The sequence below is a fragment of the Triturus cristatus genome, chromosome 5_2 (assembly GCF_964204655.1).
Source record: "Triturus cristatus chromosome 5_2, aTriCri1.1, whole genome shotgun sequence".
Taxonomy (NCBI): domain Eukaryota; kingdom Metazoa; phylum Chordata; class Amphibia; order Caudata; family Salamandridae; genus Triturus; species Triturus cristatus.
In genome coordinates this window covers 888,335,939-888,351,866 of record NC_140588.1, presented here as the reverse complement: position 1 = coordinate 888,351,866, position 15,928 = coordinate 888,335,939, and the positions used below count along the sequence as shown (strand labels likewise).

At 43.2% G+C, this 15,928-nt stretch overlaps 1 protein-coding gene across 1 annotated transcript in view; it reads left to right on the top strand.

The window, feature by feature from the left end:
• The window catches only part of TBC1D8B (TBC1 domain family member 8B), a 765,078-nt gene that overhangs the window by 277,575 nt on the left and 471,575 nt on the right, over positions 1 to 15,928 (top strand). The window contains exon 5 of the mRNA XM_085608029.1: positions 7,765 to 8,005. Coding sequence (XP_085464155.1) covers positions 7,765 to 8,005 — 241 coding nt within the window. The remainder of the gene's footprint in view (positions 1 to 7,764; positions 8,006 to 15,928) is intronic.

Here is a 15,928-nt window from a genome sequence, read left to right as displayed (position 1 = left end):
TGGATGAATTTGAAGGAATTTGGGAGGCAAGTGGACTGGACAACTCTCCTGAGTGGGAGCTTTCTTTGTCAAGGGCTTCTCCACCTCATGAGGTAGCTCCTTATCATACTGTCATAAGAAATGCTGCAGAGCTTTTAGACTTACAATTACCTACTGCTGAGTATAAGCCTAATTTGCTCACTGAAGTTTTACATTCGCCTTCTTCAATTGTTGAGCCCTTGTTGCCCTTTTACGAGGCTTTCACTGAGCCTGTCACGGATGTGTGGCGTAAACCACTATTCACCTGCTGTGTCTAGATCTGTGGCAAGAAGATATAGAGCGGCTCCAGGGGACCCTCTTTTTCTTTCTTCTCACCCGTCTCCAGAAAGTTTGGTGGTGCAGGCGTCCTGCTCTAAACAATCTTCAGGCGCTTTTCCTCAGGCTCCTGCCAACAGGGACTCTAAGAAACTAGAGCAGTCGGCTAAAAAGGTATTTTCTTCATCTAGCATGGCACTTAAGTCTACCAATGCTACCTGTTTGTTGGGCCGTTATATACATGCTTTGATGGATTCGGCAAAGCAATTGGCGCCCAAGTTGCCTGATGAAGAGCAGGGAAATTTTATGGAGGTTCTGTCGGGTGCTCAAGCTGCTGCTCGACAGTTAATTCAATCGGGCCTGGATACGGCTGACTCAGTGGCCAGAGTTATGGTTTCCTCCTTAGTTACCAGGAGACAAGCTTGGCTTAGATCCTCTGGATTTTCCCCGGATGCTCAGGCTACCCTTCTTGATTTGCCCTTTGATGGTTCAAAGCTTTTCAGGGAGAAGGCTGATTCTGCTCTTCAAAGGTTTAAAGATAGCAGAGCCACAGCGAAGTCCTTGGGGGTTTGGTTATAAAAAACTTCTGTGGTTTTGAAAGATCTTCATTTCGTGGCTTATGTCAACCACAGCAGCAGCACAATCTGCTCTATAAGTCATATAGAGGACGAACCAGAGGTCGCCAACGTGGTTCTGCCCGCAATCTCTCCTCCTCCTCCTCTTCTACCTCCCCTGCTCCCCCTGGTAACACAGGAAAGCAGCCCTAGATCCCCCGTCCTGGATCATGTGGGACCTGTAGGGGGCCGGTTGTCTCACTTTCTACAGGGTTGGAAATTGGTCACATCAGACCTTTGAGTTTTAAACATTGTAGAGAATGGATGCGCCCTTCCCTTTCTGGAATTTCCTCCTCCTTACCCTCCTTGCCAAGGTTTTTGTTCGGAGGACCATTTGCTTCTTCTACAGAAGGAGGTCCTTGCTTTACTACAAAAAGGTGCGATAGAGGTGGTTCCGGAGCAGGAAAGGGGTCCGGGATGCTATTCCCGGTATTTCCTGATCCCCCAAGAAGGATGGCAGGTTGCCTCTGATTCTGGACCTCAGGGTCTTGAATTTTTACCTGAAGCAGGAGAAATTCAAGATGCGAACCCTTGCTCAGGTTCTTCTGGCGCTGCAGCAGGAAGACTGGATGGTGTCGATCGATTTACAGGATGCGTATTTTCACATCCCCATCCTGAAGTTGCAAAGGAAATATCTCCGTTTCACGGTGGGGTCGCAGCATTATCAGTTTGCGGTCCTCCCGTTTGGTCTTACTACTGCACCTCGAGTCTTCACAAAGGTGATAGTGGTGGCAGCTCATCTCAGGAGGTCGGGGATTCCAGTTTTCCCCTATCTGGACGACTGGCTGCTCAAAGCGGAGTTGCCAGAGATGGTGCTTCATCATCAGCGAGTAACAGCTCAGCTGTTGTTCAACTTGGGTTTTTCAATAAATGTGCCCAAATCTCACCTGGTGCCCTTTCAGCGCAACCTGTTCATAGGGGCGGTACTTGATACTACTGTGTATTTTGCTTTTCCTCCTCCACAAAGAATTCTCGACATTCAGGAGATGATTCCTTTGTTTCTCAGTGGAGCGGTTGTTCCGGTCCTGAAGGTCCTTCGCCTGCTCGGTCTGTTCGCTTCCTGCATACTGTTGGTCAGTCATGCACACTGGCACATGAGGGTACTCCAGTGGTGCCTCCGCAGGCAGTGGTTTCAAGACAACGGAGTTCTCAGGGAGTCAGTCAGAATCTCCAGAGACTCTGCAGCGATCTGACTTGGTGGAGTATGCAGGGCAACCTGTCTCAAAGCAAGCCTTTTCAGTCTCCTCCACCTGTGGCCAAGGTAATCACGGATGCCTCCACTCTAAGGTGGGGTGCTCATCTGGGGGATCTGGAAGTCAAAGGTCGAAGGTCTCCAGAGGAAAGGTTGCTTCACATCAACCTGGAATTGCAGGCGATACGTTTGGCACTAAAGGCTTTCCTTCCTTCCCTTCGCGGTCCGTCGGTTCAGGTCCTGACGGACAACACTATCGCGATGTGGTACATCAACAAACAGGGAGGTTTAGGGTCGTATCGTCTCTCGAGAGAGGCTCTGCGACTCTGGTCCTGGGTTCAGAACCATCAGATTTGTGTATTTGCATATCATCTGGCCGGCGTGCTGAATGCTCGTGCGGACAGTCTCAGTCGGCATTATTCGGCGAGTCACAAGTGGCGGCTTCATCCAGAGGTGGTCCATCACATCTTTCAGATGTGGGGTTCTCCTTGGTTGGACCTATTTGCCACTCACGAGAACGCGCACTGCCCGTTGTTCTGCAGTCTCCAGTATCCGATGCAGGGAGCGTTGGGGGACGCGTTTCAGCTGAATTGGAGCTCGCAACTCCTTTATGTGTTTCCTCCATGCCCTTGATTCCTCGGGTTCTGAGGAAGATTCGCCAAGACCGGGCCCAAGTTATAGTGATTGCTCCGGATTGGCCAAGAAGGGTGTGGTACACAGATCTACTTCACCTCTCATAGCACCCTCCGCTCCGTCTCCCTCTCAGGGCAGATCTCCTCTTGCAGTCGCAGGGGCAGGTTCTACACCCCCACCTCCAGAGCCTGCACCTTCATGCCTGGAGATTGAACGGGGCAACCTTAGTTCCTTCTGTCTCCCGCCGGATGTGGTGGTTGTTATTTTATCGTCCAGGTGACACTCCACTAAGTCTATTTACTCCTATAGATGGTCTAGGTTTGTTAAATGGTGTGGAGAAAGATCCATTGATCCTTTAAAGGCCCACTTGTCAGATGTTCTTCAGTTTTCACTTTTCTTGGCCCAGCAGGGTTGTGCTGTGGCCACTGTTAAGGGTTATTTGTCGGCTTTATCGGCATTTCTATGTTTGCCAGATCAGCCATCTTTATTTAAGTCTCCCATTGTTTTGAGATTTATTAAGGGCCTTACCAATAGGTTTCCGCCTTCCCCCTTTGTTATGCTTAAATGGGATTTAAATCTAGTTTTGACTTTCTTGATGGGTTCCCCGTTTGAACCCTTACATAGTGGTCCTTTGTGTCTTCTGTCTTTTAAAACGGTCTTTTTTGTGGCTATTACCTCAGCAAGGAGGGTAAGTGAGCTTCAGGCTCTTAGCTCAATACCCCCATTTTTGACCATTCATGCTGAAAGGATGGTCCTCAGGACCAGGGCTGCTTTTCTGCCTAAGGTAGTTACTCCTTTCCATCTAGGGCAGTCCATTACTTTTCCTGTGTTCTATCCTCCCCCTCACCCTTCCAAGGAGGAGGAGAGACTTCACCGCCTGGATCCTAAAAGAGCGGTAAGCTTTTATTTGGACAGGACTAAAGACTTGCGAGTGGACGATTGGCTCATTGTGGGCCACGTTGGACGCATGAAGGGCAAGGCTGTGCACAAGCGCACTTTATCCAGATGGATATCTTGTGCATCAAGATTTGCTACGCCCTTGCTGGTAAGGAACCGCCTGAAGGTATTAGAGCTCATTCTACTAGAGCCGAGTCATCAACTTCTGCTCTGGCTAGAGGTATTCCTGTAGTAGACATTTGTAAGGCAGCGACTTGGGCCTCCCTCCATACTTTCGCAAAGCATTATTGCTTAGACTCTGAAATGAGGGAGGGAGGGTCATTTTGCACGCTCTGTCCTACAGGACTTTTTGGTATAGAAGGGTGGACACCCTCCTCCGGGAATGGGACTGCTGTGGGAATTTATTCATAAGGTGAGGAATCTACAGGTAGATGTATCCATCAGAAGAACAAGTTACTTACCTTCGGTAACGCTTTTTCTGGTGGATACAGTATCTGCCTATAGATTCCTCACTGACCCACCCTCCTCCCCGTTGTCCACCCTTGTATACCCTAAAGGTAAATTTGTTTGACATGTGTTTTATATTGTATCTTCTATCTATCTGATACATTTCTAGGAAATGCTTATATTCTTTAGCTTTACTTTTGATTTTATACTATGTGTATTTGTTTGAATATTGTATACTGTGTATACTTGGAATCTATTCTCAGGCCACCTGTTCGTCTCGGAGGCACGGAAAAAATAGGTGGAACTGATGTCATCACGCCGACGAGGCTCTCTTATGGTTCCAGTGACATCATGCGGAGTCGCGAGCAGAGCCGCAGCATTGTGACGTCCTAGGAGAGCTAGGAAAAATTCCACGGAATCCTGGCGCAGTGGATATTCATAAGGTGAGGAATCCACAGGCAGATTACTGTATCCACCAGAAAAAGCGTTACCGAAGGTAAGTAACTTGTTCGTTTGTCATTAAAATAAATTATGTAAACGGGACTGAACATTCATAAATGGTCAGTTGGAGTGACTTTTCCTAACCAGTTTAAATTGCTTGTGCTATCCCTTTAAACAAGGTAAAGTTGAAAATTTCTGAAATGGCACATTTACTATGCTTAAAAGTCCCTAATATGACACTACATGACCCCAGGGCCTGTAAATTAAATACCACTCATTGTTCTACCCACCAAAGTAGCACTATAAAAACATGTCTCCAGGTCTTCCACTGCAGCCTGGTATGCTGTTTTAAGCTGCAATTTCTACCTGCCAAAATAGACCTTTGCAAAGCCTAAACCTTCCTTTTTCATACCTATAATTCACTGCTAAGATAGGTCCTTAGTGCCCATATTGCTGGATACATGGTATTTATACAGTAGGACATGTATATTTAATGGTTTACATGCCCTGGCAGTGAAAAAACCCAATTTTTTTTTTCACAGTAGCAAGGTTGGCACTCCGATAGGAAAACACTTGCTTACATTATATAAGGGCAATATACCTCCTGCCATGCAAGTCGCAGAGGAGTTCTATAACCATGTAGAGGAGAGAGGCCAAAGGCCGAGTTGCTTTATAAGGTTATGGAACTCCAAAGCAACTTCCAATATCCTTATCATGTATGCCAGGGGTACTTTTTCCCATATAATACATGATTACACCATCACTTTTCCCACAAACCACTTAAAACCTTGGATTTAATATGAAACCGCAAGCATGTTTGCTATCATGAAGAATACAAATAAAACCTCTAATGCAAAATTAAACACATCAAAACCTGTTACAAGACCGTTTTGGAAAAAAACAAAGCTACAGTAGCTCGGAATGTGTGGAAACATGCAGAAAGATTCTAGTTTTTATCTAAGGAGTGGAAAAAACATTCTCTTTGCTTGCCATTGTAAGCTATAAAAATAGAGTAGAAGAAAGAAAACAAACATTCAGTTTTTCTTGCTCAACAGCTGATTCAATTGTGCTCTATGACCTGCCTTTCACCTTGGCTGCTCGCAGCAGGCATTGTGACATCATAACTCGACTGTAATAACTTATAAACGAGTTCTGACGTCTTTTGTTTATAAATGGCAACTAGGCTCGTAACGAGTCAATGATTATAAAGAAATTAGAGACTGGCAAATATACAGGCATTACAGAATCCCATGTATTATAACATGCTTAATTTCAGTTTGGCGGCAGCTATAAAAATGATTCAAGACTCATTCTATTAGTAATTTTTAACATTCAACTTAATAGGCAGGGCGGAGTTTATATTACTCCTTTAGAAAATGCATTTTTAGAAAGTAGCACGGGGAGCTCTGACCTGTAGAATAGCGGTTCTCCTGTGTTATTTTTAAGATAAGAGTGGTACTGTGGGATTGCTTACATTTCACTTTCACGGAATGCAACTAAAGTGGGTGAGGTCACCCCTGGTTATATTCACGCCATTGGATAGGGAGTGGCCAGGAGTTTCCCCTACTCACAGGTTGGCACTGGGTATAAAGGTGGCAACCCCAATACCCTCCTCAGAACACTCCTGGACCTGTGAAGAATCAACTACTGTCTGATGAAAGACTGCATTTGCTTGGCTTGAATCCAGGACCCTAGAAGTGACTCCAATGGTCAGTTGGCTGAACTCTAATTAGAGCTGCAGGGACACAGCAAGCTTCCAAAGGCGCCCCTCCCTGCAACTGCCTACCTGACCAGTTCCAACTGGACCTGCCCTGAACTCTTCTGTTGGCCACTGTTGGAGTGAGTTCTAACCCCCAAGTGGTACCTCCTAGGTCCTAGACCCTTGGGTGGTGTTAGTGTATACTCTTTCTGACCAAACCTGCAAAAAATTGGACTTAGAAACTTTTTGCCAGCTTTCCCTCCAGAGAACCAGCAGGAGACCGTGCCTGTTGTTGAGCCAAAGCCATCTACATCGAATTGCTGGTCGTATTTAAGTTGCTGGTATACTCTGTTGAAGGAGAGCTGACTTCCAGAAAAATATACAAGTCCGAATGTAGAGGGCTTCACTGGGACAAATGTAAAGGCCTTCATTGGCACAGATTTTGAACTTCATCTGCTCTGAGCTTTCCCGCAAGCTGCTGTCATCATGCCCTGCTATTGGTCCAGCTTGCCCCATCCATGACTCATCGATGACCACTTTTTCTCCAGAAAAATTTCCAATTCAGAAGGTAAACATTCCCCTAGGTCAAATGTGGTCTCTGTAGCCGACCCGTGCTCCATCGCAGTTGACCTTAACTTTTGACCTTGATTCAATTTAGTGCAACAAGATAACGACAATTGGTGCTTTGTGGCGCTATTTCTAATTCAAATTTTAAACATTCATATCTCCAGTTCTACTTATTGAATTTCTGTTGTTTCTTTATTATATTTTTTTAAATGTACTGCATTTCTCAAAATTGGTGTAAGATTGTTCGTGTTGTGTTTTAACTTTATTACTGTTTGAGTTCTGCATACATACTTTAGACATTTTCTCTACGTTAGCCCAGACTGTTTTTGTGCCAGGCTACCATAGGGTTTAGCACAGGTTTATTTAGTGACTTCTTAGTTCACCCTGAACTGGGTGATGATTTTTATTTGAGGTGGGTTCTCACTCCCTTCAACTAATACTCCAATTTCTTAATTATATCCTCTGTATTTTTCGGAATATTCATTCGTCTGCAGTACTCCTACTTGAAAATAAAGAAAAGTGAATGGGGGGCCTGTATGGCACTGCACTCCAAAGGAAGTGACCTCTAAGTACATCTTTATTGAAGAGCAGAGCGTGAGCCAGGCAGGCTAGTAAACTTACTTTTGCGCAGTCCTACAAGGCCACTCAAAATTAATAAAGTGATCTCACAACAGCATGCACTGATGTGCCAGGTGCCCTTCTGAATGGAAATATTTAAATTATATGGGTGCGCTCCTAAGAAAAGTGTACAACTTTTATGACCTACGACATAAATACAGCGCGTCACTAACCTAGAATGAGCGGAGGCAAAGGCTCAAACGTATACAGCACACAAGTATTTCACGAAGCAAGTAGAGAAATTCAGACATACTATTAGTGTGTGTTAAGTAAGATGCAGTCATCAAACGCGTATACATTAACGGACCTGAACGCAGATTTAAAAACTAATAAGTCATTTTTTCCCTTGCCTCTGTCTGCAGTAAAACTGATCATTGCCTGGGATGAAATCTCCAGACTAGAGAAGACGACGAATGTTCTCTTGACTGAAAGCATCCACGTGTGTTCACGCGGGGAGGACCACTACTTCTCCATGCTCATGCACATCAACGAGACCTTCCTGCTCATGGAGCAGCTCGCGAGCTACGCCGTGAGGAGACTCTTTGACAAGGACACGTTCGAACGTGACCCGGTACTGAATGACCCCCTGCAGATCACGAAGCGGTAAGCGCGGGTCACAGCCCTCTCCTTTTGTTCCTATTGTACGGAGCCTGCGTGTTTAGACCTGGAAGCGAAGATGTGTACGTGATGCTAACCGCTTTTTTCACAAGCATTGGCAAAGCCCGGTGGCCTGGGTTTAGTGTGGAGGTGCATACAAACAAGGGCACGCACAAATGCGCATGGACTGTTTGTCTCGGTGCAACGTGCTTCCCCTCTTTGTGTGTTCTATTTGCTGTATGGCTTCGCAGCCACAAGTTTAGGTAGTTAAAGTAGTAGCAGCGGAAGCTCAGGAAATGAAAAACAGGGTGAAGACATAGGAGGAAACGAAGAGGCAAGTTAGATAGAAGCAGAATAGACATTTGTGCATGACTGTGTTTACAGGCGTTGTTATTACATTTAAGCTAGACTTGAGGGCTTTACAATTTCCGGCGGTCAGTATGTTCATGAATTAGATAATACTTTTGTCTCACTCTGGATTAGTTTAGAGAGATTGTTGTTTGGGTTAGAATTTTGAAAGGAACAAATACATAAGATAAGGCAATCCAATTTGTGAAGGTTATATATGTGTATGTGGTGTTTATTAAACTGAAATCGAGGGTGGAGCCCTTATAATGGAAGGAATGATGCAGGATTGCAGAAGGTTGTAATCCAACAGAAAAGATTTGAGTTGGGTTGTGTACGTGTTTAAATCCCAGTGGTGGTGGAAATCTCCCAGGAAAATCAGATCACAAGAGGAGGTGGGTTGATTAACTGTTGAATGCAACAATCAATGTCATGTTTTTTGCTGGCCAGTGGGTGGTATATGCCTCGGTGGTTTAGGTGTGGTGCTTTTTTTTGTAATTTCCACAGTGGAGCATTTGAATAATAATGAGAATGAGTTAGTTAGTTTGCAAAGCGATTCGTCTGACGCTGCTTTACCAGATTCATATTTGATTGTATAACGGTTTTGCAGCTGTGGTGACTGTGGTAATAGGATGTGTTGTGGGATCTGTGATTTGAGTGTGTGTGTGTCATTATTAATATGTGTGAAGGAATGGTCCAAAGTATTGCGGTTTGTCTGCTGGTGGAACTCTTCATTGTATGGGGTTAGGAGAGACATCACATTGTGATGGATTGGCGGATTTATTCCCCAAATAAATGAACAAATAGATTGGTCTAAGAGTGAGGTTTGGAAGCGTGATCTAAAAAAATGAGACTGCCAACACAGGATCTATTTCAGATAAGCAGACTGGATCTTAGTGACCGTTTTGTAACCAGAAATATGAAAAGCAGCACCAGTCTGCCTAAACCATTAAATAAATCGGATTGAAAAATACCCTTTCGTTCGTCGTGCTCTGCAATCTAGACTCAGTGATTGAAATGCATTATCCTTCTTTGCTATGGATTCCCAGAGGTCAATGTTATAGACATGAATTGTTTGGAAAGAACTGTCTCTGTATGAAATATTGGGCACCACATGTTTAGCTGCTTATTATCTATCTTATATTTAGCTATTTATTTTGTTCGGTGTATTATATTGCTTTGACATGGAAGCGCTATAAAAACAAAGGGGCAACCCTGTATTCCAAGGAACATGGGTAATTAGATATACATGTATAAGTAGAATGTTTCAATACGACCGATTCAAGAATCTTTAAGCTTTCAACTGGGAACCTGGGAGCATACCTCCGAGAATATTGGGGGGGGGGGGGATGAAATCCTACTCAAGCAACAGCCAAAATCCTTGTTAGGGTGAATCCCCAAACCTGTGCTTAACCCTCTGGTAGCTTGGCACAAAAGCAGTCAGGTTTACCTTAGAAGCAATGTGTAAAGTGTTTTTGCAGCATACAAACAATAATAAAGTGAAAATACAGCACAAGAAAATGCCCACCTCAATTTAGAAAAATAGAGTGAAATGTTTTGAGAACAAACAACAAAAATCCGACCAGTAGAACCGGAGATATGCAATTTGAAGGATTTAAGGTAAGTATAGCGCCTAATAGCACTAAGTGCCATTCCCGGATGTCTGATCGTGTGAGAACGGGAGAAATTCACAAGTTCAGGTCGACTGAGATGGAGCTCAGAGCATATACAGGGACCAGGTTAGACCAGCTGAAAAAGGCAAAGTGTCACGGATGCTCGTTGCTGTAGCACGAAGAGCAGGCCGGGTGTCGCAGACAGTTGTCGCTGTAGTGCAGAGATCCTGTCAGGTGTCACGGCAGGTAGTTGCTGGAGTCTTGTGTTGGCGATTACTGCAGGCTGTTAATGCTGTAGCGTGAAATGCAGGTCTTGTGTTACTAGTCAAATCTGGCAGTTGCTGTAGAGCGAAGAGTTGGTTTCACTAGAGCTTTGCGTTGGCGGGCAGCCCAGTCAGCAAGATCTTGTTGCGAATGGGCCTGTGCTGATGGAGTGTCTTTGAAGTGCAAGTTGTGCTGTGCATAGCTCCTCCTGCCATTTTACTTGGATGGCCTATGCTGCCAACATCCTGCCCCTCTAAGTGGCTGTCTGGGAGAAATACACAAAGGCCAACTATACCTAGTAATGTGAATCAGAAAACAGGCTTCAGTCACCAAATCATTAGCACGAGAAAATGCCAACTTTCTTTTGTAGCAGCTCCACATCGTGGGACACGTTATTCGAGAACTGAAACTCTTCCATGCGGATTGCAGCACGAGGGAATTCACTATATTTTCCCTGAGTGACTAGTGCCCCTTCTTCCTGACTGACTCAAATCCGAGTCTGCTATCTAATTGACAGGGTGACCAGTGCCCTACACATATTCACCATCTTTTCTGACTCTTGGTACCCTTTTGACTTCAGACAAATCATTGAAAGCCCCATTGATGGATTCCTTGTGGGAGTCTGCATGACCCACGACACGGTCACTATACATTGTCAATCTACATCAAGAAGACTTTTCCTAAACCTCCGGCTAAATGTAAATACCTGGGTCCCCAAAACCCCTTGTCCTGAATAGACCCTGTAACTCGAGAGGGTCGAAACGTCGTCGACTACAAAAAGAGGGGAGAGTCCTAGTACATTAGAAAAACTTTAAATAAAGTGGATTGAAACTTTATTCCATAAGGGACCTCCCCCATCACTCCAATAACCAACTGTTTCTTTTTATTAGTCACTGTACAAATTTGTCACTGTTGGTTATGGTCACTACTCTGGGGCACATAAGTCACTTCAATCACTTTTTATCTTGTATATAGTGTGAATACACAACAATTGTTTTACTCCTTTTTCATATGATTGATCTGTGCAAAATAAAAACTATGGCCATGTTCGGCTGAAGTAGGCTTGATAGAATCGTTGTTTGTGGGCTTTAAGATCTATAAACGTTGATAAGTTCATTATTGAACCAATACAATAACAATGTTAGAAGGATACCAATCACCATTCTAATTACAAACTCTGACTTGTATGCAAGGACCTAACACTCCATGTTTTATCCTTACATTTGTTGTTAAAATGAGTTCCTTGTGAACAATTGTTTGTTGGCTGATTAGCTATACCCAGTTCACAGGGACATATGGGTTGCTCTTGTTTTTTGTTTCATCAACTTTCTAAAAGTGCCATTTTCAGAATTGTGACTTAAAATCCAACTTTATTATTCAAGATAATTTTAAATTATGATTCTTTAGACATCAGATATGATATTTCTACCTGCTCCTTATCAAAACATATAATTTTTTTAAAAGGTAATAAGGTAACCCAATGTTATCCTATGGTAGTGGTAGGCCTCACTGTAGTGAAAAACGAATTTGAGAATTTTCCACTGCCAGGGCATACAAGACTTAAAAGTACATGTCCAACTTCTTAATTACACTGCAGCCCGCCCTATAGGTTATTTAGGGACTATCCTAGGGGTGAGGTATATGTATTTAAAATTGAGTTCTAGGCCTTGCAAGGAGTTTATTTTGTCCAGTCTATTTGTCAGTTTAACACTGCACATAGGCTGCAATGGCAGGTGTGAGACATGTTTTAAAGGGGCTACTTAAGTGGGTGGGACGATAAGTGCTGCAAGCCCACTATTAGCATTTAATTTAGCTTCCCTAAGTATATGTTATATTACTTTACTAGGGACTTCTAAGTAAATTAAATATGGCAATCAGATGTTTTAGGGAGTGGGCACAAGCTCTCGAACACTGGTCAGCAGTGGTGAAGTGCACTAAAGTTCTAAGACCAACAAAAACAAATTCAGCAAAACAGATGGGGATAAGGCACAACTTTTGGGGAAAGAACTCCCTAAATCTGACCGGTCTAACCTTGCCCTCCCTGCTAACAACTAGCAATAAATACACCACAAAGGGTAATTCTGCTATGTAGATCATTTTCTAATTAGATCACAAAGATGTAGTCAAGACAGTTCAACAATACATAAAGGTGCTCCTGGTGATGGCACAGTGCAAGTATGACAGTGAACAAATGATGCAGTGTACAGGCAATATATACAAAAAGCCCTAACCGCTAGGACTGAATCACATCAAAATCCAGACAAATAAGAGTTCAGGATATTAAGACCAGCAATAGATGAATGGTAAGACATTAGCGTGATATTTAAAAATGCATAATGGGGACCATTGGTAGATTATTTTTATGTGTAGATATTCCCAAAAAGGAGCACATAGCGAATCGGAATAGCCAAAAGTTTGCCTTTGTACTTGCGCACAATCCAAAAATTCACATGCAGGCAGCCCTACAAACCATGGACAACGATTGGTAAAATCCGGAAGAATTCATGCGTCAATATTGTGGTCTAGTGAAGCAGTATACTGGACTTATTAAAAAAGCAATTATAAATGAGAGAGTGCCGAACGGTCACATGGAACGTAAATCAGTGCGAGTCATCGCCACCCAATGAAATGTAGTCCAATTATAGATGCACAGAGGTGACTGCACCGTTGTAGTGATGACCCAATAGAAATCATCTTGTGTGCCCAGAGACAGTGAGTGCCCCAGTACCTACGACAAGCCCCAATCTGCTGACCACAAGAAGCCTACCTGCCGATTTTACATTGACTTTAAAGAAAATAAATTACATCAACGCTCACTGTAAAAAATGTGGAAAGTGAAATGAAGTAATTTGAGATGCATCGAGGAGAGAAGGTCTCTCGGAAGCGTGGGAGGTACATGTCCTTACCTTTGTGTGTCAGTGGCTCGAACAACGCAGGGGCCTGTCCATCAGATGGGTCAGTGGAAGGCTGGCTACAAAGCCCAACCGGTAGGGCAAGGTTACTGCCCTGTCGGGCAAGAGCTAGAGCATAAATCTCGGGGTGGAGATGCACTTGTGGAGTGTCTGTGAAAAGTGCATGCGGGGGGGTGGGGGTGTAAGTAAAGAGTGCGAATCATTGTACACAGACAAGGCAGAGATGCACTTGTGTGGTGTCTGCAATAGAGATAACGATGTGGAGATGCACTTTTGGTGTTTGCAAGAGGGGAAAGTGAGACATGCTTGTGAAGAATCTCATGGGAGTGGTCTTTGATGGAAACGAGTCCTTGATATTCTCATAGTTCTTTAGTGTTTACATGCAAGCACTGTCTGTGTGTGACATAGATGTCTGATAAACGCAGCACATGCATGTTGTTCTGTATAATGAAAAAGTAAATCACATTAAAAAGGGACACGTGACTGAAATTCAATAATCATGTGCATACAAATCAACATATTGTAAATGACACAGGCCAGGCATGGATCATCAATTACGGAGTTACGGACCTCAATCAAAGGTGCTGAACAAAGGAAATTCAACATTGCGTGGAAAGACCAAAGTCTGCTACATAATTAAATGTACATCATAGGCGTAAGTTCACTCCATTAATCAAGTGAATAGAGTCCATCTTTTATGGATCATACACGATCAGTCCATTTGTAGTCCTGAATCAAAATTATTGCGGAAAAATTGGAACATACGTCTTCCACGACTTAACAGGAAATATAATCAGAAAGTGTGCCCATTCTCTGTAAAATGTTTGACCAGGGGAGCTTCAGTAGTAACACAGTTTATACGACTGTGGTGTTGCAGTGTCCTGGTTAATACGACTGCAGTTAATAAGGCATCTGTGTTGCAGTATCCTGTTTTTAGGTTGAGCCTGGCAGAGCATTTGCTGCTCTGTAAGGCATGTTCTATTGAGTAAGGGACTTGAAGATCCACCCACTTTCCACTTACATTTTTCATTGGCTTGTGTCATTGTTCGATGTAATCTGGCTGTTCATTGGTCAAAAGGCTTAGTATAGTACCCCCATGTCTCATTTTGTAGTCTCCGATGGCGACACCCCATGTTGCATATGTTGGTGCTCGGTAGGCTTTAATTACAACCTCCGAGCACTATTTTCTCAAATAGCTTTGTCCTGCAGGCAGGACACGCTCTTTTAATGCTTTTTTATTTTTATAGCGCACATTTACAATGCAATAGGTCTCGCATTTGCAAGAGTCTAAACTATTGGCATTGTAAACGACAATGTCTTTTATAACACACAAATAAAAAACATTGTCATTTACAATGCCAGTAGCTCAAACTCTCTTAAATGCAAGACCTATTACATTGCAAATGCTTGTTTTTACTTTTTGTGTGGTTTGTCCAATGTAAATATTATGGCAAGGACACCAGATTGCATAAATTACTCCACTGGTATTACAATTTGCAAAGGTGTTCAGTTCATGTTTAACATTCCTGTGTTCAATAGTTTTAGCTTCAAAGGTATTGTCTGCATGCTACATAACCCCTTCATTTATAGTGTCCTTTAACCGGGCGGAGACCACACTGTGAATGGAGTATTGGTGTGGTAGTGGTCGGAAGAGGTGCTCTGACAATCTAATCCCTGATATTTTGCCCTCTTGAACCTTTACAGTGGTGGTTCCAACTGTTAAGAGTTTCCAGAATAATGTGCCGATGTCTGCAAATTACTTTCTTAATAGCATTGTTGGCACTGTTGAAAGTGCTTCCAAAGATTACCCTGTTGTTGATAATGGAACATACTTTTAGGACCAATATGTGGTCTCTGTGTGTACCAGGCCCATTTTTCTTGATTGTCTAATAAGTCTACTGGATAATCTCTGTAGCATAGAAGTGGAATTGGATTCATAAATAAGTCACTTTTCAGAGTACAAATCCAACATATCCCTAAAAACGGATCTATGGGGTAGGTTGTCATGTAGTCCCCTGGGGTGGTAACTGAAAAACATTAGAAACAAGTTACTTTTAGTGGTCTTGAGAAAGAGTTTAATGTAAAGTCTGCCCTTACCTACATATATTGTCAAGACCAAAAAAAGAAATAGCCTTTGGCTCAGATGCCACTGAAAATTGTATATCAGTGTACCTGTAGTTAATCCAATGCAAAAAAGGTTTGATGGATGGTTCGTCATCATATCAAATCACAAACGTATTCATGATGTAAGTAGCCAAATGGCACTATTCTTGCTATAAGAACTGTTATTGAATAGATGTTTGTGTTGATAGTCACCAATGAAAAGATTTGGCAAATCTTGAATCCAGCTCCCATTGCTATGACTTTCTTTTGATAGTAAAATGTGTTCATGAACTGGAAAAAAATCTGTCAGAGCTACTTCAATAAGTTTCATTAAAAAGGAGGTAGGCGCCAAGACCTACATCAGTCTGTCGACAGGACCACCGAAGCCGAAGAATGCCTGTCGACAATGGTAGACGTGATATAAACCCTGCAATAGAAGGTCAATAAATTAAGAACCTCCACAAGGAAACTGGAGGTCAGAGCTGAGTTTGCAGAGGACCGTTCATTCCACAGCAATTTAAGATTTGTGGGAATCCCAAAGGACTGTGGGGCATTTAACTGGTAAATTTCCTGAACCTGTTCCCTCCAATTGGATTACATGCTTTACATGGATTTCATGCTTTGTGATTGAGTGGCCCTATTAGGCACTAACCCCTAAACCGCCACGGGGGAGGAGGAATGGGAAGGAGGCT